Raw genomic sequence first — 24,069 nt, forward strand, 5'->3', positions numbered from 1 at the left:
TCCGCGCCTCACCGGCTCTCCGTCCCGATTTCAGTGCTGCTGCTTCCCGACTGCACTGCTGGTCCGTCTCCAACTGTCTGCCAGACACACGACGACCCGGAAATACTATCAGTCCCTCCAGAGATGGTACGACAGGGCACTTATCGATACGCGCTGCTGCTGCCGCTCACGGACAAGTAAGACAGAAAGTTAGTGACGCCAGTAAATGGAATAAGAAAACGAGGTGGCAGTACCATAATAGAAGATGACAAACAATAAATGGCATGAACACTAGCCGTGCGCAACTCAGTCTCGAATAGCGGTGACTTTCGTGTAATTATTCTCTTTGAATAAAAGCGTCATTTCTTTTTTGTCTCATTGTACCTTTCTTTCAGTTACCTTCTGTGCTACACTGTAGCGATTCTTTTTATGTATGCCCTAAGGTTTACCGAATATGTTGCTTGGCACTGACACATCACGTGGAACGTTGTTTGGTTTGTGAGCGCTCAACTGCGCGGTCATCAGCGCCCGTACAAAGTCCCAAGTTTTACACAGTCCAATTTTTTCACAGTCCAATCTAGCCACTGTCACGAATGATGGTGATAATGATGATGAAATGATGAGGACAATACAAAAACACAGTCCCCGGGCTGAAAAAATCCCCAACCCGGCAGGGAATCGAACCACACATCAGGCGGAAGTTACTTTCGTCCTTACGTCTTGCTCACCAGTGTAGTACTGGTTTCAAAGCATTGTAATTCGTGCATTGTAATAATCTCTGGTTATAATTCCCGGCTTTAAATATGTACATTCATGTTTAAAATAGTGGACAGGTGATATACGCCACTTTAAAATACTTACCTTCTTCTAGGTAATGACAGACTGCCCAAACTAGTTACGGAGCAATACGTATTTTAGCAGCTTCGTCATGGGTATACATAAAAATGTGTTTTATAAAAATCTGGAACATAACTTAAAGATTTCTCCAGCAAGTATTTAGTTTATCTCGCAGGAACAATGCGAATCAGCAGCCTCACAGATAACGCAAATTCAGGGCTTAAAAATCAATTTCTCAGTCAGATTTTTACCAACCTAAGCTTGATTTGTCTTAGCTTCATTCTGATATTATCATCTGACATCAGAAATGATTGATTACTATCTGTCACCTTCCGCTTGTATAAAATTTCTGAAGGCGGTAGGCAAAATTCAGAGTGTAGGAAGGTGGTTCGATTGCAGGATCGTCAGCCGATGCCGTAACTCACGTAAGTACAGTATGTGAGTTTACTCTGCTGTGTATGAATCATGTTATGGTACACTGTACAGAACTATTACCACTTATTTATTTATTTATTGGCCTCAGTTAATAAAATTATATAGCCGGTCTTAAACAATTACTCATGCAACATACTTTTAAATTTTTGTGATAACTGAAAGCAATAAACACGCTTCCTAAAGCACAGTAATAGATAGGTGTGCTGAAACGGGGTGTTATATTAGCAGTGACAATCAGTGGATTTCTTTTCATTAATTTCAACACGAATTGATATTTGAAATATGCAAGACCATTTATTAGTTTATAATGCCATGTTTGCATAAGACAAATAGGAAGCTATAGTTTTGTTCGTGGAGTCATTGTTTCCATTTAATAAAACAGTTATTGATGTGGAGAATGCGACTCCTTGTTTGCCAACTATTTTGTATAATTTACACGCACGGTCCACAGTTGTACGAAATACCGCAAGATTATAATTAAACCGATGAACACCAGAAAAAATTAGTTCCAGTTTTGCCCACAATGGGCAAATCTCGCACTGTGAATGCAGAAAAGACGCTTCGAAACGTGTCCATATGTAATGGATTAGGGCCGGGACGTGGGTAGAAAAGGTAAAACAAGTGAGAAAAGCATAATTTTGGTTTTATTATTCACCGAGACGTATACTATTTATTCAATAAGAGCAGCAGAGACGTCTACGAGACGCTGTACAGCGCCAGATTTGCACCTGGTGACCAGACTAATTTTTTCCGGCGTGAATCGGTTCTGTATAACGCATTAGCATATCTATCAAGTTTCGCTGCCATACGGTAATTGCAGCCCACAATGGACCTCCATGGAGAGCTGCACTTCAATTATAACCACCCGGTACTTCGAACTTAGTTCGGGGACTGCAAATTCATTGACATCTGCTGTATTGGGTATAGACCCACCACCTAATACTGAAATATGAAATTTTGTGCCGGACCGGGGCTCGAACCTGGATTTTCTGCTTATCGCGAGAGGTCACCTTGACCACTTCGGCTATCTGTGTACTCTTCCCTCTCGCGATTAGCCGGATATGCGGGTTCGAGTCTCGGTCCTACACTAACTTTCAGATGTCGCTGTTGAGTAGTAGACCTATAACTAACACAGCTGCTGTCAAGTAATTCACAGTCAACGAATTGATTTCGAAATTCTTTGTATAAGTATCTTGCTCATTCCCATATCTTTTACGTGCTAGAATGATGAGACTTACCGGCTTTTGGAAAACGTTTCCTCAGGAGAACACGGATCAGCCTTAGCTTTTATCCTATCTAGATTATAGGATAACTTTCAGGTCCATGGAGCATCTTAATATGGATTTAGTATGCCGTTTGTTGAAATTCATTTTAAAAAACCATGGTTTTCGAGTGGTGACAGGTTGAACCCATATATAAAATCTTCCTCTCTCCTAGTCCACACTGTACACCATTTCCATTGAGTAAGTTATTTTATCATATAAAAATACGAGTAAATCAGTTTAAGGTAGAGAAAGGCCCTAGAAATGGCCTTTTGTAATACGAAGGGAAAGCATTCAGTGTTTCGTTATGTTGGATCCCAGCATTAGCATTAGCATTAATGGATATTAAGTTATATTGATGCAAAGGTTTGGCAGTCCATATTCATTCCCAATCTATTACACATTTATTTGCTTGACTCCAGTTGTTGTGATATTCCAATTTTTGTAACGCTGTTCTACAGTCCCTCAGCACTAAAAGTATTTGTAGCTATCTTAATTGCCAAGACTTCTGATACATGTACGGATGTTTCGTGAGGAAGATTATACATTCATTATGTTTGGGTGACGCAGAATGCACATCCTACTCCACTCTACACCTCACATCCATATGAAAAAAATTGGATATGTTCGGGCCATCTAAACTGAAGGTCATTACTATATTCCTGGAGGTATTGCTGACTGCACTGCCTTGATAGCTGAGGTATCTGTGAACTGATTTCGTAGTGGTACTGAAAGACTGCAATCGTGTAAAACAAGTGGAATAATGGAACTAAATTAACAATGATGCTAAAAACGCTCCAGTGGGGAAACACGAACGAGTGGGTTTCCAACGTCAGTTGTTACGAGATCCGGAATGTAAATACGCTGTTGAAGCAAATTACGAACTTTATCGGGTGACATGCAGAGTACCCGGTGTGAGAACACGTAGACATCATCTTGGCCGCAGCTGTTTCAACAGTGCGCTAGTGCCTTCGAGAGCCTGCTGGTATTTCATAGGGTCTCTTACGATATGTCACACAGAAACGCTGCAGGAGCCCGCAATACACTTTTGCTGAGAATGGCATCTTCTTACCATAGAACCCCGTTGTCAAGAGTTCTACGCGCTCACGAGGAACCTGGTGCTATCAGAATTTCTAGCCCTGCTCAGTGGCACTCAGTTAATGGTAACCTAAGGAATGAAAGAATATTCTTCTCTAGTTAGAGTATGTCTCATTCACATCTAAGATCTGACCTTGAAGTGGCCGAATATGTTCTGTCACACCTGATCGTCTCGTTGTTTCGACCTTAATTTTTCATCAAATGGCCGGGCATTCCGTCAATGAAACCACAATCTCGCTCCTATAACGGTCTCTTACTCTCAGCCTTGGGCGCTGCTCAGTAGCATGAGGAGAATTCAACATTTCTGCGCGGCCACAAGTAAACTACCCCTCCCGTCCCCACCACAAACGCCACCGCTGCGTCGCTCATTCCAGGACAGTTGTACCGTATCCTGAAATAGTAACACCAAGTATCAGTGATAACTGCTATGAGGGAAGATAAAAAATGTCCTATTCTTTTGTGAAATAGTTACTCAACTTCAAAACCTTGTTGTAACCAATTCAGTAATCCTATCACGGAGTGGTTGTTTCTTGTTTTACAGGTCTAATTGAAACATGAAGCTGACGTTAACAGTCGCAATACTGGCAGTCCTGCTCCTAGCAGGTGCTGAAGCTGATACGCCAGCCAACTGTACCTACGGGGAAGTTCTGGGCACGTGGACATTTTATGAAGGAGCCCGCACCTTCAGCAGCTCGGTAGATTGCTCCTCGTACGGTAAGCATGTAAATGAGAGAGTTTTCCAACACATACGAACACCCACGTGAGAGGTCCCAACGACCATACCGTCAGCCTGACAAACAAAAAGAAATGGAACATTTGAGTAATTCAGAATACAAGTGCAGATTCAGACTATAAGAGAGAGGACGAATCAGATGACGGCAGTCACGGGAGGATAGCATGCGCAATTAACGAGCTGATAAATCTGATAGAAGCTTGTCACCTTGGTAAATAATTTTCTCGCCAATTCAGAAGCGACCATTTTCATCCCAAGATAGAGAGCTACTGGACGAGAAGGTCCGCATAATTTTCAGCTTTCTACAAGCCAATTTAGTAACATAATCCCAAGATGGCGAGTCTATTGAAAAGACAGATCTTTACCATTAGATTCAAACTCAATTTTCTGTAACGGTTTGGCGGAGGGAGACGCCCTTATTTGAGGAAGAGCCCGTTTGGCGCTTCTTCAGAATGGCGAACGTGAAAGCTCCAGGGGTCGCCTGAGCTGATCGTCTGATCCGCCACAAAACGGACAGCGCTGCCTCCCTAGTCAGGTTGGGAGTGTGGGAATTTTTTTCTGCAGTGTAACAATACAACTGTGTCGTCCTCGAGGTGATAAAACCTGGAGACGCACGCTCCACCCTTACTCTGAAGCGGCTCCTGATCCCGATCGGTGGATTAAAGTTTATCGAAAGACTAGCATGTACGTCAGCAGTCCTCTTAGTCATAACACATCCTGAACATCATTACTTTGAAACCAGATGTATTCAGTAAATGTGCGAGTAGAATCTGATCGCATTTTTCGATAACGCACGCTGTAGCTGAGTCGGCGTAAGCTGATCCATGGCAGATGCAGCAGTCCGAGCGTGGCAGCTTCGCTGGCCTATCTCAACAAATAACGTATAGCGATTATGCAAACGTCCCTAAGCCAACGCCTAAATGTTGTCATATCTCTGCAGACAGCTACTGTTTTCGCCTGCAGCCATTGACGCTTCACAGTTGAAAACTGGAAACAGTGGTGCGAGCTGTCAGGGATCTTCTTACACCGCCTCGACTACAGTATAGCTAGCAGACGTTTCCAGATCTGTAGACGGTCCGCCGACTACAGTACAGTGCACTGACGTGCTGCTGTTCTCTTTTCCTCGTGTAAATCTCTCTCATCGCTCATTACGTGTACATCATCTCTTGCTTGTTTACCTCTAATTACTGTGCGTACTTTTCTCGAAATGTTGGACAATCACTCACTATTATTTACGAGGAGCGTTCAATAAGTAATGCAACACAATTTTTTCCTCGGTCGTGACGGGCAGTTTTACAGGTTAAGTTCTGAATTATCTGTGAAATTACAGGAAGGAATAGCCGACCTCAAGTACATTTTGATCAGTCATACTTCATCTTATCTTTTAACAAGTTTCACGAAGAGTGACAACTTGCTCTAAAGCTTCACAGGCCTGGGCGTTTTCAAGCATCTACAACAACTGTCGCTACAGGTGTAGAACGAAATGTCTTCTTATTGAACTAAAAAGCGACTAAAACTAAAGTAATTTGCATGATACATTACGAAATCAGCGTTTCGGCTTCACTTAAGACGCAGGTGCTTTAAATTTTTCATTCACTTGACGCACATGAACTACTCAACAAATAATTACACACACATTAGTAACTGTGTGGAATTATACTCAGGACGACTAAGTCTTAAAAAACTAAACAAATAATTGTACTGTAAAATAAAGATATAATGGCGTCGGCAATGCGGACACCAGGAAAGTCGCTTTTACCCGGGAATGGTGTGTGAATGAATCCTGGGTTGCGTTCTGCTAGTATCACAGCGAGTGCGGAGTCAGAATAGCTCATTCATTATCAAAATTCTTTAATTAGCATGATGTCGATGTCGGCGTCACAGGGGCGTGGTGTGGTCAAAAATGGTTCAAATGGCTCGAAGCACTACGGGACTTAACATCTGAGGACACCAGTGCCCTAGACTTAGAACTACTTAAATCTAACTAATCTAAAGACATCACACACATTCATTCCCGAGGCAGGATTCGAACCTGCAACTGTAGCAGCAGCGCGGTTCCAGACGGAAGCGCCTAGAACCGCTCGGCCACAGCGGCCGGCGCGGTGAGGTCATCCAGGCGGGGTGCTATCTCAGCACAACTCACCAGAGGTGTATGTGATCCCGCAGGTTGCTGCCTCAGCAGAAGTGATCTGTCTGGTGCAAGGTAGGTGTAGCCCAGCTGACGACAAGCTTTTGCTGGACTGCAGACAGTTCCAAACAAGTGGTCAGGAGCACTGGCACCTAACGCTGGGTGGAAGACCCTGTCAGACGATGATGCCCTAAGCGTGCCCTTCACTTGAAGGCATTGGCTCAAGACCATGAACCATCAGACCTAGCTGGTGGTTTGCAGACCAGCGGCTAGCCGATGTCGCTGCTTGGTGTGGTGGAAGCTGCTCAGCTCCACACTGGACCGATAGCTAGCATGGAGACTGTCACGGCGTCACCGCAAATCAGAAATCCAGGACCAGTGCAAGAACCTACAAGTGCTGCTAATGGCTGAGCTATGGGCATTTACAGTCGCTATGGCCAGCTATTTTGTGACAAGAGCTCGCCTCCAGTCACGTAGGTGGCTGTGATATTCTAGAGTTGTGAAATGGCATATGGAAATGTAGTCCACTGCTGTATTGAGGAGTGCTACGCCTACAATATTCTGGTACGTGGAGGCAGGATTCTGCAGGTGGCTCGCCTGCATGTACCTCAATGGGTTGCGAAGTCTGTCTCTGACTGACGCCACGACAAAAACAATAAAGAAAATATAGACAATCTGTACAAATAAGCAAAAGTGCACATCTGTAAAATAAATGTCTGTTATTGGGTAATATTCAGCACCATTTTCCTTTGCTTTGTGCACAGTAACAAGCTTTCATCCTCCTTGACATATTGTCTATGGTTTGATCGAGACATTGCTGCTGATGCCTATAACTATTTTCGACGGCGACCCGCATGAGGTCAACCAGTGTGTGAGGAGGCTTCCTGCAACACCGCACTGCAGGTTTCAACTGGTCCTAGGTATCTTCCGTCGGAATCGTGTCAGAAGATACCAAAGGCACTTCCATTGGGTTGATTCCTCCTTCCTGCAAAAAGGTGTTCATGAGGTGGTCACAGTGTGGTCGCATATTATCATCTGGAAAGAAGAAACCTGTACCGATATGTTGGCAGCAGGGCTACATAATAGTTTGGAAAGCCCTGTCACGACACTTTTAAGCACTAAAGTTACCCTTATAGCAATGAGAGGTGTTCGACATTTGTATATGATACTGGCTCAAAACATGGCTGAGTCATATCCCTGCTGGATCCGTAGAACTACATGCCTCTGACGTACATTGGTGCCTACCCACCTCCACACTCATTTAGGAAGATAATCGCGGGTCAGATAACTCCTGCACTCAGTGGTGAATGAAATCTGCCACCACTGTTCCAGGATCCATTCCAGGTGTTCCCATGACCAACTTCTTGCACGCCACAGCTGTGTGCAGGGAGGTTTTATTGACGGTTGGGTACTGTATTGGTCAACAGCGACCTTCGAGTTGCCTCGGAAAGCAGCACTCAGTTCTGTTCCATTCTTCTTGGGGTACCTACTAGTCACATTTTGCAGATATTAGTTATCAGGTACTGTTGTTGACCACGGGCTTTCACTGTGAGACAGATGTTCAGTATTTTGTGTTTCACAGTAGTGGCTAAACGGCGAATGACCTACCTGAGGTACACGCTGGCTGACACAGCGGGCAGCTTCCCACCCTGACAACCCTTCTTGTCGTTAACGTGTACTGAAGTCTTCAGTTTCTAAATGAAATGACACATAAGTTATTCTGTCAATTATAGGTTACTTATAGAAAGGGGAAAACTTGAAGCCATTGGAATATATCAGATATCAGGCATTATCCAACCAATCCACAGAAAAGGAAGCGAAACAGAGCCTAGTAACAACAGGGGAATATCGCTCCTTGCAGTCACATACAAAATATCTTCCAAGATCCCAGAACGACTAGAAACGAGACATGTGGACAATTAGTTAGAAGAAGATTAAGTAAGTTTCAGACCATCGAGATCTGTACTGAACAAATGCAGAACTTTAAGACCATCCTCTAATACAGCAAGAAACGAGCCATACAGCCGATAGATAACTTTGTAGACTTCCAAAACTCTTGCACCTACGTGTATTGACCCACTCTCTATGGAATAATTACAAAAACCAGGACTCAATGAAAAGCTCAATAGGTTGGTGTGAGTCAGCCGGTACAACACCAAGTCCAAAACATAGAGGGAGAGTTTCCTGATCAATAAAGGGGTGAGGCAAGGGGGACGGTGTTTCACGTATATTATTTAATTTCGTCCTAGAAATAATCGTCAGGGAATGGAACAGACCGTTGCTAGCGAGCACCTGATTAAGGATGTGGATCAAAGCAGACAATCTAAGGATTCTATATGTGGCTTTTGCTGGCGACGTGGCCTTATTGGCCGACGACATGCAAGAGGCTTCTATGCAACACCAAGTACAGCACTTACTAACAGAGGAAACAGGTCTATCAATAAACATAGCAAAGATCGAATTCATTACCAACTTAAGGTTCTCCCAAGTGCGAAGAGAGTCAGCGATAGCAAGCATATTAAGAGAGCCAAAACCGTAAAGTGCCTTGGACAATGAATCTTATGTGGCATCAGTGAAACGGTAGCTCTCGAACAAAGGAAACTCAAACTGCATAGGATATACTATACGTGAAGAAAAATGTACACCTCGAAACATCTACCGCTTAATACTAGACTAAAACGCTATAATACAGTAGTCAGAGTGCCTGACTCTTACAAAGAAGGCCCAATACGAGTCTTCGAATTACAAGAAAGGAAATTCCTGCGAAAGATAACGGGACATGGATCCTACACGCTGGGAGACGATAGTGCAATCCTAATCGTCAACTCTACCAACACTAAGAAAACCTCGTACATGCCATCAGAAAAAGACGAGTAGCTTTCTGTGGGTATATGTACGGAAAGGTGTCCCATAGGCTCGCCTATAAGATCTTCAAAGCACAAGCAACTAGAAAAACACTTAGGACAACTTCATACACTGAAAAAATGCAACATCCTCAAGGACTATGTTCACTGACACACCAGGGTATAAACAACATGTAGATAGTGAGTAGCTGTAGTGCTAGTAATTCATTAGTCACTATCGTCGGCGATCAGATGGCATTTAGGAGGCCATCTTTCTGTGCACCCTTCATGTATTTGTCTACAGGCGGTAAATGTGCTGAGTTTACAGGTGAACAGTATTTAAAACATTCATACACTGCTGACGATTACATACTCTTTTTCACCAGATTGAATGGAGTCACATTGTGGCCTTGCGGGAAGCTGGATGGACGTCTGGATTGCTGCACATGCTGGGCACAATGTATATGATGTGTCGCTGCTTTTATCATTGATCTGTGGGACATTCCCACACCCACAGAACAGGTCTGCCTAACACAGACGTAAGTCAGGATCGATGCATTGTACGAGCAGTGGTGGCCAACCGACCATCATCAGGAACCACTGGAAACCATACTAATGCAACGGAGTTAAGATAACGTCACCGCCAAACATGGCTACTCTGGCGTCGTGAAGAGTCGACTACAGATTGGAATGACAATCTGTTGGCTTCACTGATGAGAGTATGTTCTGTCTGTTGTGAATCATTGAAGTACATGTGTATGGCGTAGAAACGGTGAGCTGCCTCTTCCAGAGTGCATTCACCCACGATGCACAAGCGTCATGGTGTGCGGGGGGCGCGTGGAGGGGGGTGGGGGTGGGGGGATGGGGGGGGGGGGGGACCAAGAGAACATAATTTACAATTCGCGGTTACCTTTGTATTTTCGTAGGGTTAAGTTGGCTGTTGTCCCTGTGCTTCTGCCATTTCTTCAACAGGAAGATGACGTACTTTTACAGCAAGACAGCACATGTCCATATATAGTTGCAGCAACGCAGAGAGCTCTTCGTTCTGTAAGCAACTACCCTAGCCAGAAAGACGCTCAAATCACTCGCCAATTGAACGTGTATGGGACTGATGAAGCAGGAACTTCCTCATTGTCTAGGGCCTGCGAGAAACATCGCCGAACTGCAAAAAAAGGTGCAAGATACTTTGGAAAATCTATCACAGGATGCCGTTTGGCACTTTCATGATCGTTTGTATGTGAGAATACATGCATGCGTTGCTGCCAGATAGGGGTACGTTATGTACTGATGTGACTGTTTGGGCATCCTTCACTGTGACTTGTGTATCTCATTTTGTCTGACTTTGTTATCATATACTCTAACAACGATAAGCTACCTATCACCTCACTTGTCACGAGATGGCTTGTCCTCGAGGGAATTACATTTATTTTTTCCAGCAGTGTATTAGGCAAGACATAATGACTACCATGTATCTGTTGAAAGCTGATCTTTCCTGGCATCCTTCACAGAAGTTAACCAAAGTGAGATAGAAAATGTTGTGACGAATGCAAGACAGAGTTCAGCAGGAAAATGAAGGAACACTGGACTAACAGAAGACATCGAGGTACTAACAAGAAAACAGCTGCTAAACTTCACTAAGAACACGAGAAGCGGCAGACGACAACAGCACAGCAAACACACAAGCACCGTGGCCCATAGGCGGGCCAAACGAGTTTTAAAAAAATCAGACTATACGAGATATTGACGAATTATTCACATCTGCTCATATTCCCCGCAAGACACCAAAAGAGACTAATTGTTTGCTCAGTGAAAAGTATTTAACTAAGACTCATACTGAAGTACGTTATGGGAGTTACATTACATAAAGTGCAAAGTCTGACTTAAAATGTCCACGAAATAGAGAAAGGAACTATTAAAGGTTACCTGCACTGTTCGCTTCAGCATGCTATTTTGTGTCTGTTATACTGACATTCACGAAAAGAAATTGAAATCAGCAAATGCAGCAGCTAAATAAAAATAATCTATTCACTACCAAACTTTTCTATGCTTGTCAGAAACAATCTGTGAATGTGTGTGGCATAAGGCGCAACACACACACTACAAAATATATAAAACTTTACTAAGAATGATGGAGGATTTTATTTTAAAGAAAAACGTTCTTCAAAAATTAAATTATGATTATTGTCGGAAAAGATTGTACGACATAAGAAGACTCTAACAATTACGAAATTCACTCACTACAAAATGACAGGCATTTAAACCAATTGAGCTATTTGTGACATAATGAAAACAAAGAGATAAAATTAACCTTAATCATGAATACTATTAGTTATCTAAGGGACAGATATTTCTCTGAATTAATTGTTCTGAGAAATAAACATTTCATTCTTGCGCATGCTTTAGTTACCTTGAAAAATTCCTCCAAAAATCTTCTCCATCAATATAATCAGTAACATACGTTTACAAACAAGTTTTTATCTTCATAATAAGGTATTCCAGATAATTTGTCTCAGATTCCTAAGTATCAAATCTCCTCTAAAGCTCAACTGCTCGCTGCTATGCCTCTAATAAGAATGTCCTGACGCTGCATAACTGGCTAGCGACCAAGCGCAGCACAGATTACTAGGGCTGCGCAAACGATACTAGCGTTCGAACAGGCTCGAGGTTTCTCGGTAAGCCGCAGCGTTCGATGCCGTATCGAGCTTGTTCGAATAACCACTCGACATTTGGCTCGTGTGGCCCGAGAGTAAGGGATACGCAAGAAACTACGAACTAGCGCAACAATAGCCTATGGCTCTGCGTCAAATTTGACAGCTTCAGGAATCAATGGAGCAAATAGCTTTATATCCTACCAATGCTCAAAATCCTATGGTGTTTGAACGATTTTTCAGTGCAAATTCTCATACAGTATTTTATAATGGATATACAAAAATGTATGCCGAATTTTAAGTAAAGATGACAGGCAAAGAAGAAAATATATCCTCTAAAAATTTTTACTTGGCTGTATTCATTGCAATATTTTATTTGATTCTGAGAGGTGGTAATGATTTACCAAGTGGGTTGCAAATGAGCAGTTCAATCCCTGTTCACATATTAGAATAACAGATAAAAGTGTTGTCAGGTTTTAATCAGTTTGAAAACAAGACGGCAGCATTCAGAGGACACAATCAAGACAATTAATCAAGAATTAAATGCCGAACAAATGATATGTATCGTAATAAAGTGACCGTAATTTTTATCACGAGAATGAATAATAGCAGCAGAACGCATCTTGGAAATACACTCCTGGAAATGGAAAAAAGAACACATTGACACCGGTGTGTCAGACCCACCATACTTGCTCCGGACAATGCGAGAGGGCTGTACAAGCAATGATCACACGCACGGTACAGCGGACACACCAGGAACCGCGGTGTTGGCCGTCGAATGGCGCTAGCTGCGCAGCATTTGTGCACCGCCGCCGTCAGTGTCAGCCAGTTTTCCGTGGCATACGGAGCTCCATCGCAGTCTTTAACACTGGTAGCATGCCGCGACAGCGTGGACGTGAACCGTATGTGCAGTTGACGGACTTTGAGCGAGGGCGTATAGTGGGCATGCGGGAGGCCGGGTGGACGTACCGCCGAGTTGCTCAACACGTGGGGCGTGAGGTCTCCACAGTACATCGATGTTGTCGCCAGTGGTCGGCGGAAGGTGCACGTGCCCGTCGACCTGGGACCGGACCGCAGCGACGCACGGATGCACGCCAAGACCTTAGGATCCTACGCAGTGCCGTAGGGGACCGCACCGCCACTTCCCAGCAAATTAGGGACACTGTTGCTCCTGGGGTATCGGCGAGGACCATTCGCAACCGTCTCCATGAAGCTGGGCTACGGTCCCGCACACCGTTAGGCCGTCTTCCGCTCACGCCCCAACATCGTGCAGCCCGCCTCCAGTGGTGTCGCGACAGGCGTGAATGGAGGGACAAATGGAGACGTGTCGTCTTCAGCGATGAGAGTCGCTTCTGCCTTGGTGCCAATGACGGTCGTATGCGTGTTTGGCGCCGTGCAGGTGAGCGCCACAATCAGGACTGCATACGACCGAGGCACACAGGGCCAACACCCGGCATCATGGTGTGGGGAGCGGTCTCCTACACTGGCCGTACACCACTGGTGATCGTCGAGGGGACACTGAATAGTGCACGGTACATCCAAACCCTCATCGAACCCATCGTTCTACCATTCCTAGACCGGCAAGGGAACTTGCTGTTCCAACAGGACAATGCACGTCCGCATGTATCCCGTGCCACCCAACGTGCTCTAGAAGGTGTAAGTCAACTACCCTGGCCAGCAAGATCTCCGGATCTGTCCCCCATTGAGCATGTTTGGGACTGGATGAAGCGTCGTCTCACGCGGTCTGCACGTCCAGCACGAACGCTGGTCCAACTGAGGCGCCAGGTGGAAATGGCATGGCAAGCCGTTCCACAGGACTACATCCAGCATCTCTACGATCGTCTCCATGGGAGAATAGCAGCCTGCATTGCTGCAAAAGGTGGATATACACTGTACTAGTGCCGACATTGTGCATGCTCTGTTGCCTGTGTCTATGTGCCTGTGGTTCTGTCAGTGTGATCATGTGATGTATCTGACCCCAGGAATGTGTCAATAAAGTTTCCCCTTCCTGGGACAATGAATTCACGGTGTTCTTATTTCAATTTCCAGGAGTGTAGTACTGTCAGACTTCCCTCCAGCAGAGGAAAGGAAATACAATACTAACCTGTCTACAGCATGTGTTGACAGCGACCACCAGTTCTGAGTCCTGGTCAGCAAATTGTTGAAGGGTGATCGAAGTTGGACTGCTGGAATTGCTGCCTTCTCATCCTTAATGTTCTGCTGCAATTCTTGAAGGCTATGAGGGTTGCACTTGAGGGCTGCCACACAAAGTGATCGCACACTGGCTGATCAGGAAACCTGTGTGGCCTACTCGGGTCCCGACCAGACTGAGCTCTGCTAACAACTCTGTCAGGCGTGAAGACCGTGTAAACGTGCTCCAAGGTTCAGCCAGCTGTATCGCCAGTTGCTCCATCCTGTTGGAAGTAACTGTAGGTTTTTTTCCTCCTCTGTTACTGCTGTCACACATAGTTTCAAAATGTTGGCAACGTAATGCGCCGAAGTCAGCGTCTGGTGAAAGAAGATGGGACCAATAGCGCGGCGCGCAGGCGCTGCACACCAAATCCCAACCTTCCGATCGTGCAGTGGTGTTTCATGGAAGTTGTGCGTATGAGGGAACGGGCGAGCTGTGGCACCCTGAAAGTATTCCAAGTTCGGAGCTGGCGTGGCCGCACGGGAAGCTCGGCAAGCTGGGGCTCACCAGCAACCACACGGTGTCGAATATTAGCCGGAGCAAGAGGGATAGCCGCAGCGCGTGGTCCAGGGCTACCGAGTGGCTGGGAATTCCATGTTGACGCTGTGTCGAGGACTGTGCTTTGTGTCGATGAAGGAGATTTGTATGTCGGGAGTGCCAAAGATGGCGCACTTTGTGAAACCATAATGGCCGACATTTCACGGTTCATGTAGAAATCAATAATGGCCAGAGGAATCATGATACCTTAAAAAGAAACATATATATTACCATTACTTTCGCGACGATTCTGATGGTGTAATCAGAATTTCAATATCTTTATTAGTTTAAAATTTAGTATCTGACTGAATTATACAAGTAACAACCAGCAACGAATTTCCAAAATCTAAACGGTTCATCCGTTTTTGTCGATCAACTTGTCTTTAGAAAGGTATTAGTGTAAAACTAAATTGGTATGAATTACAGGCATGTAACTTGAATAGTACATGAGTTATTGGAGGTCAAAGTGGCCAATTACAATTTGTCGCGTCAGGCCATATGTACTCCACAGTTACACGAAAAACAGTAGCAGCGTGCTTATAAATATATTTATTCATCTATGTCCTTGTTTACATCCGACATACACTATTCATGAAGAAATTGCTCAAAGATAGAGAGGTACAAGTTGACACACATGCTTGGAATGATATGGGGTTTTATTAGAACAAAAAAAAAAAGTATTGCTAGACGTGTGAAAGATCTCTTGCGCGCGTCATTCTTGGCCACCCAGGTTCCCAGACCTCAGTCCGTGCGATTATTGGCTTTGGGGTTACCTGAAGTCGCAAGTGTATCGTGATCGACCGACATCTCTAGGGATGCTGAAAGACAACATCCGACGCCAATGCCTCACCGTAACTCCGGACATGCTTTACAGTGCTGTTCACAACATTATTCCTCAACTACAGCTATTGTTGAGGAATGATGGTGGACATATTGAGCATTTCCTGTAAAGAACATCATATTTGCTTTGTCTTACTTTGTTATGCCAATTATTGCTATTCTGATCAGATGAAGCGCCATCTGTCGGACATTTTTTGAACTTTTGTATTTTTTTTATTTATTTATTTTTTTTTTTTTTTTTTGTTCTAATAAAACCCCATGTCATTCCAAGCATGTGTGTCGATTTGTACCTCTCCATCTACATTATTCCGTAATTTATTCAGTTTTCAATTTTATACTGACTATTTGATCACCCAGTACGTTTATTTAATCTGTTTATGTGTTTAATAATGTGTGTTAGAGCGTGTTTATGGTCCAGCCGTAGGAATATTTGTTTAATGTCAAGTTATTTAAATGTTTGTGAGTGTATGTTGGCTTGGAGACATGGCGGGAGCGCTCTAGCCCATCACAGCATTCGTTACTGCGGTAGGCGACTACCGAAGTCAATGGAGAAACTGTATGGAAGTGGGGGAGGAGCATCGGGTCGCACAGGACACTGGGGAGTGCTGGACGGGAAGGCGAGACGGACGGTCGCAGGAAAGGCTTGGAGAGTATTGAGCAGTTTGCACGTGGTGGCGGGAGATAGAAATATTTCGTAGTGCCGACTTGTGCACTTGTGAGATTTCCGTGGCTTCTGCAGTTAAGACGTAGTATGCATTTAGAAGTGAATATCTCGCGAGTTATGTTGTTGCTCATTACTAATTACATGAAGTAGGAATCTATTGTTTCCCTGTTATTCAACTTATATTTTATTTAATTGCTGGACCATCGACACCAATAAGTGTTTTACAGTAATAAATGGCATTCTTAAAGGTACTCCCGCTATCGTACTCATCATTTAAAGTCTTTAAAATAGTACCTGCAGATTTTATTTAATTGCAATCTTTCATTTATAAATATCTATGTTACATTCAAAATTCGCAATTGCCGAGTGATAGGACCCTTCGACCATTCGATTGATGTGTGTATTCATATTGTAAACTGTAGACTCAGCAGTATTTGGCATGTAATGCGGCAACTACGTAGCCCAGCCGCTAGACAACGAAACCAGCCAAAACTTTTAATATTTCAACTCTGAGTGTGAGGGTACGTAGTTGAGGGCCACCATTAATTTTTTTGAAAGCCCACATGCTTCATCAAAGATAAAGAACAGATCCATGTCCAGATCATTTATTGTTATTTCAGTGAACAACCACTCACAAAACTGGAGGCGCTGAGGAGAGAGAATCTGCTGGTTTTAACGCGTGAAGAAGAGACATTTGGCAGGAACGCATGTGTAGGTCCAGGTGGAGTATTCGTCTGCATGATCGACGTGATATGCCGGTCTCTTGTGAAAGGGGTCGTGTTGATTTGGTATGTCTCTGAAGCAGTTTCTGGTGAACTGCAGGCACATTTTCTTGTGTGTGGGCACGTTTCGGAATTTTTTTGGGTTGTTCGAAAACAGATCCTGTCTGACGCCATTTTCGGACTAAGCGTTGCATGACACTCTTTGCTGGCAATTTGATACCATTAAACTTCTCAGCAATCCACTCACCACACCGTTTCCATGACTTCCACGTAACTATCCACAAGGAACATCCGCTGTTCCATTGTGAGTAGCATCGTCCCCTTTTGCACAGCTCCACTCACACTAGCACAGCCCGCACTACACTCTGAACCGGTGTGGAACAAGTGCTGGGCTTACACGTGGTGTGCGCGTCACAAGGTGTGGTTATACGCATAGATTCAGGTCCAATCGTATCCACTCGTCCGGGTTACTTTTGTTTGTCCCACCCTGTATCACGGCACGTATTCGATTTCACTGAAACTGCGTGATGTATCTAGATTCTGCTTATCCTATCTGTACCGTTCCATTTCGTACCTCATTTTTCTTTTTAAATTGTGGACGTGTTCACCTTTGCATGTCACCTCCTGAGTTGTGGTAGGCAGTTTGCACACTCCATTGCCGAGCCCCAGCACGTCAAGCTCACACCGCAACCATGAGGAAAACCATTCGTCAGTCATGTTTCACACACGACTGGTTTCGCCCTGTGTCCGAGCTGATTCTCTGAGATAAGTTTCTTTCCTCCCGGAGCATAATAATGTTAAGGCTTAATAATATACTTTAGGATCCTGCAACAGACAGCCGTCAGCAATATTAGTCTGAAATTCCATGCATCCGATCCTTACCCTGTTTGTAAACAGGAGTGACTGTTACACCTAAGCACGAATTGTTGCACAGCCTTTACTAACACACTTTCCGTATTTCTTTTTTTGTAGAAATTGTAAATGAGGAAAAAATACATCTGTCGTACCCGAACGTAGCCACAGACAAATTCGGAAATATCGGCACATGGACACTCATCTACAACCAGGGCTTCGAGGTCACTGTCAACGGCCGCTCCTACTTCGCTTTCTCGTACTACGAAGTTGTAAGTGTTGAAAATTACAAAACTGCTCGACAGCTCACTACGTGAAGTGACACGTCTACTTTCGCCGTCATTTTGTGTGCTCCTTAGAATAACGACTCGTCGGTGACCAGTTACTGCGACCGGACGTTCGACGGCTGGGCCCATGACGTCACGGTGCGACACTGGTCCTGCTTCAATGGCCAAAAAGACGAGCAACTGCCCGCCAAGACGCACACCGCGCCAGCCGCAGCCCTGGGACTCAAGGTATGAGGCTACTTCGAAACATATGTGGATTGTTTTAAATGACGAGAGCTCCAGATCAAGTCGACATGCAAAATGGAATATGAACCAACCAAATGAAACATTTGAAACTTCCTGGCAGATTAAAACTGTGTGCCCGACCGAGATTCGAACTCGTGACGTTCTGCAAGGTTCGCAGGAGAACTTCTGTAAAGTTTGGAAGGTAGGAGACGAGATACTGGCAGAAGTAAAGCTGTGGGTACCGGGCGTGAGTCGTGCTTCGGTAGCTCAGTTGGTAGAGCACTTGCCCGCGAAAGGCAAAGGTCCCGAGTTCGAGTCTCGGTCGGGCACACAGTTTTAATCTGCCAGGAAGTTTCATATCAGCGCACACTCCGCTGCAGAGTGAAAATCTCATTCTGGAAATGAAACATTTGACAGTTATGGGATTTGTTGTTATTCTTGTCGCCTACTTCAGTCCGAAGACTGTTTGATGCACCTCCCCAAGCTAGTCTATCGCAGGCTCTTCATCTCTTCCTAACTACTGCTTACTGTTGTCACGCTACTCATTTAATCCTCATCATTTTTCTGTAGCGCCACTTTTCAGTAGCTTCTGTTCTCTTTTTGTCTAAACTGTTTATCGTCCATATTTCACTTCCGTAAAAGGCTACACTCTTATCAGGTACCTTCAGAAATGACTTCCTAAGACTTGATTTTACATTTAATGTTAAGCACACTCTCTTTTTCAATCGCTTTTCCTCCTAGTAGGCAATCTGAATTTTATATCCTTTGCACTTCCGCCATTATCAGTCATTTTGCTGCCTATAGTAGCCCTTATCTCTCTTGTCTTCATGGTCCTTAAGCAATCTGTCTCAAATATTGATTTCAATCTTCCCTTCACAGACTGAGTTTATGAAACATCTCCGTTCATCAAACCTTCCGGTAACAAATCTTCCAGCACGCCCGTGAACTGCGATGATGTATTTGTTTAATGCGACCTGGTAGAAATCCCAAACATCTGTATTGTATTCAACAATAGGTCACACAAATGTTCTGTATGCGATCTCCTTTATAGATGAGCCATAGTCGTCTAGAATTTTCTCAATAAACCGAAGTCGATCTTTCGGCTTCTCTAGGACCGACCTTAACTACTCGCTCCATTTCATGCCACTTTGGAACGTTACGCCCACAGGCGTTCATAAAAGGGGGCACTCGCCCTTTCCCCCTCTACCCCCAGAATCTGGCGTACAGAGTTTATATTCATTACACAACCCTCAGATGCTTCTAGAAGTGAATGGGTAATCATCTGCTCTGTGTCATATAATAAATTCTTTGTTTCCCTCTTAAAATTTAGTTCTTGCACCATGACACGTCTCAAAACTGGACAAATCATTCATATCAATAATGGCAATGTTAGAGTCTCGTCCCCTCGCCTCGCCTCCTCCTCTGGAAAAGTTTCTGCTGGCGCCCACGGTCACGCCTCGATATTTAATCAACGTGTGTCAAGCAGCACGCCACTAACATTGTATCCGAACATTCATCTTATAATCTCTTTTCACGACTTCATCTATTCTGTTCAACTGCTCTTCCAGCTCTTTTGCCGTCCCTGACAAAATGGCAGTTCATCGATAATCCTCAGTTTCTTTTTATTTTTTTCTCTCGCAGTCGGGGTACGGGGGATAACTGCGAAAGTGCTCCTGCTGTAATACGAAATTGCACCCCAGGCGATAACTCCAGGTGTCGGTCCAGTGTGTCTAGCACGCAGACAGGTTGGTTGCCGGCCCTCAACTGGCCTCCTCCTAACCAACACGCGGCCATCACTGGCACCGACGCAGAATCAGCTTTAATAAGAAAATACAACAGACTTCCACCCTGCCCTCCAATGAGCTCTCGCTTGATACCAATGGATTCGCAAGTGGCGGTGGTTTCGGGTCAGCGGAATGCACGCTACAGGGCGTCTGGCTCGCAGCTGTCCTTGAAGTAACGAATTTGTAATAGTTCGTCGTGTCACTATGGTGCCAACTGCTGCTCAAATTGCTGCTGCAGATGTAGTTAAGATGCGACGGAGCCAAACGCCGAACACGATGGTCTTCCCTCCCGGGAGTGCCACGTAGGCGACTGGAAGCTGGTCTCCTTGCGACCGTACATTCTGGTGACCATCGCTGCCAGTAATCATGTACAGTGGCTACATCCCTCCCAAGTCTTTCTTTAGTATCACAGAAACATCCATCTTCTCGTAGCCCTATTACGCGATCTTGTTCTACGTCAGTGAGGTGTTAATAATGGCGTCTTTGTTGCCTTATAGGTATTCTTGACTAACATCAACCCACCACGTCCAATCTCAAAGGTAACTAACACTCACGACCGTTGCAGCTGTGAGCGTGTGGTTGATCTGAGATTCTGTTATTCTGCGCAACAGGTTAATCTGAGGTGTAACCCTTTACCCTGTGGCTCCTGCAAGATGCAATTTCCACCCCCACACTACTACAGAAGTCAGACAGACGCTCCTAACGTTCTAAAGGCAAATGCCTGAAAAACTTTCAGCAATAAATATCTACTGGAGTCGTCCGCTGTAAGGAAATGACACAAAAATTCACAAAGTTCCTTACGTAACTAGTGGGATACTTGGGTATTGGAGTAGTGCTAGTTAGTGCAATAAAACATGAAACTAACGAAAGTTGTTATTTATTTTGCAAAAATTCTGAGAAATCACAATGGCACTTTTAGTTATGAATTGAACAAGTTATATCCTGGTTCTTTTCGGAATGTGAAGTTACCTCTCAAGGATAGGATTCGCTAATGAAATTTATATACAAAGTTTAAGATTGTTGTTGACTTGGCAGAATGGCTGAGAGGCGCGCCTACTCAACTTGAATAATTATCCTTTAGGATGTTGCTAGGTACGGTCGAGGCTGTCGCGTGTGAAATGCAGTGAAGTCTACTGTTGTGGAGGAAATTTGGGGTTCGCAATAGCTGTATCGCACAATACCGTAAGCTGCGATGACTGCTGTCTGCACCGCTCGCTGCTGACAAATAAGATAACTCTCGTCCTATCTGGATTGACCTTCGCCAATCAAACTCTCCCTACGCCTTGATGAAGTCAAGGATTCCTATTCGCCCCTAGTCTAACTATTGGCGTGGTACACCGGTCAGATAACCAGTCCACCGCGATGCCACTCAAAAATTCGCTCGCAGGCGTTTAACTACAACTCTGTCCATTCACACCGCACAATAAGTGTGTCGGCCAACACAGTGAACAACGCTTAATCGCAAGGACTCAATATAGAGTCGCACTTCGATTCGCTCTCGACAGAGGTGCTCTCCCAGTGAAGTACTGTGGAGAGACTTGTTCCTCGCTCCAAGAGCGACCACGGAATGGCGCCTCTCCACGCCAGACGTGAAGGGGTATAGCTTTCGTTGTCTTCCATTACTCCTTCAGCGCAAGGCATCATAAATATCGTCTGCCAATCAGCATTGCTCTTCTAAAACGGGAGAATGACGTTTCGTTTAAGGCGACCAATCCGGAACTCTGTAGTATCGGCGTTTGGCGTTTGCTGTCTCCCTTTGAAAATCTCTGAAACTGCGTGCTATGTGTAAAGAATGCGTAGGCTGGCCGCTCCCACACAATGTAGCGGAATTTGCTTTTAAGCCGAACACGGGGTCGTTCCTCCTTTCCCTTGGGCGAGCGCTGTCCGCTCCACGGGCGTCCACCGGCCGACATAGATGGGTCGGGACTGACCTCCTGGCGTGCGGTTGCCTCTCTCGAACTAAAAGCTCCTGTGACCCTTGTGTCTGGAATGTATGTGTGTACACCAGCCTCGAGTATTTCAACCACGGTGCGCTCTTGCGATTTATTAGTTATTTGCATATCGTTTACATGAATTCATACAACATTGACTTTATCTTATCGAGTTTGGGTTCGAATGAAGAGTCTTGATGGGGAATATGTAAGCAATGAAGGTCAGGAGACCACGACGTCTTACACAGCGTGTATTTAAAGCAAACCTGATTTGCATCCTCATAGTGGTGCTGCTAGTGCCAATCTTATGCGAATGACGCGAAATCTGGATAAACATCTAGAGATGGGTCGTTCGCGAACTAACGGGTCCAAAGGAACGGTTCACCAAGATGAACGGAACGAGCGAGGAACGAGTTCTAAGGAATGGTCTTTCGTAGTTCACTTCGGTCGCGCCTTTCTACGGGAGACGGTCGGTCTCGTTCCCGAACTGCACGTCGACTGGTCTCGTTCAGCCTCGGTCCCGTTCCCGTCTGTCTCTGTCTCGTTCTCGCTCGGCCGGACTGTCCTTCGCGTGGCCACTCGTCGCAGTTCCACTGCCGACTGCTCATAGTTACTCAGTATCAAGTTGTTGTTGTTCGTTTCGTTCGTTTCGCACGCCCATTCTAGATCTGTTTCAAACCTTTTTTGAACTCTGAACTTCTGGTTCTTTCCGTATTATTCAGCGTCCACGATCGGTAATTAAAATGTATTTTATAATTACATGAATTACATAAAAATTACGTGGTATGTATTACATACATCTTTTCAGGTAACAAACGGTGTATCAGCTTACTTCACTATTTCGATAAACAGCAGAAGAAATACTTGTAAAAAGACAAGGTTTTTTTGTTATTACACATGCAAAGGAAATATTTCGCAAGCCATAGTTATACATCTATTTGTTCATTTAACATAGAATCTATGTTAAATGAACAAACAGATTCTGCAAACCATAGTTATTTCAGTAATTTTAAAGACCTATTCTAAAGTTATTTCTTGCACATGTCAATTGTTTAATAGCTATATCTTTAGCACTACGAATAAAATCATCTTTGACAACACCATGTACAAAAACATCTGTGAATTGTTTATAAACATGTGTGTGTAAATGTACATCCTGAATGAAGTGACATGTTCTAAAACGACGGAGAAAAGAATGTTTGCCGGTACTAAAATATTAAAAATTATTTCCTCGGATTATGTGGTAAGTTTATACTGTTAATTTTCCACTATTTTGCACATATTTTCCGCGTTCAACTTACGAAATTCGTAACCTAACATTAAACCTTTTCGTGACAGGAATATGAATTTCTCCTCATTCAGGAGAAGAAATTTGTCATGTATTAAGACAAATTACACCTGACGATGGACCCACAGGGTCCGAAATGCATCGTGCGCCACCTTACATTATTTCACTGCGATCAGCCACATAACGCTACAGTTGGCTAAACGAGATGTTTTGCAGAATCACGAAAATTACAAGTGTGTGAGAATTCTGTTATGAATAAAAACTCTGTACTCCAAGGGGTAGCGCCTTCCATCTTCAGTCACCTATGCTACTAATTTTCAATTTTTCAAAAGAACCATATACCAAGCACAATGAAATGTGAACGAGTAAAAATGAACTGTTTCCAAGAAAGAGCGGTCGCCAGTGAACTTGTTCCCAAGGATGAACGACTTTGCCCATCTCTATACACATCATCTTTCAGATGTAAGAACACATCTGCCATCTTTCATATATGTAGCACAACTGCTTCTTGGAGTTGCGATTTTTTTCCGTCAGTGTATATTAAAGCTATTTGGAGGATATTTTAATTCTTTAGTTAAAGAATTTTTGTGGTGACTAAAATCCTGTACAGTTTTAAAACTACTAACTTAACATGTAAACGGTTTAACCATACTTCGTCGCTCCTGTACCATCTCGCTGCCCTCCCATCTGCCTCACTGGAGCAGCCTTTCGTATCTTCATCTTTTCTCTTCTTTAACACATGATCACCCAATAATTGCATTTTCTTCTTTTTTGTTATTTGTGGG

At 44.2% G+C, this 24,069-nt stretch overlaps 1 protein-coding gene across 1 annotated transcript in view; it reads left to right on the plus strand.

Moving 5' to 3' along the window:
• The first annotated feature begins 4,165 nt into the window (after positions 1–4,165).
• The window catches only part of LOC126417261 (dipeptidyl peptidase 1-like), a 57,588-nt gene continuing 37,684 nt past the window's right edge, over positions 4,166–24,069 (plus strand). Inside the window, exons 1-3 of the mRNA XM_050085109.1 lie at positions 4,166–4,325; positions 17,890–18,041; positions 18,129–18,284. Coding sequence (XP_049941066.1) covers positions 4,166–4,325; positions 17,890–18,041; positions 18,129–18,284 — 468 coding nt within the window. The remainder of the gene's footprint in view (positions 4,326–17,889; positions 18,042–18,128; positions 18,285–24,069) is intronic.

Source organism: Schistocerca serialis, chromosome 1, assembly GCF_023864345.2.
Source record: "Schistocerca serialis cubense isolate TAMUIC-IGC-003099 chromosome 1, iqSchSeri2.2, whole genome shotgun sequence".
In the NCBI taxonomy this organism is placed as follows: Eukaryota; Metazoa; Arthropoda; class Insecta; order Orthoptera; family Acrididae; genus Schistocerca; species Schistocerca serialis.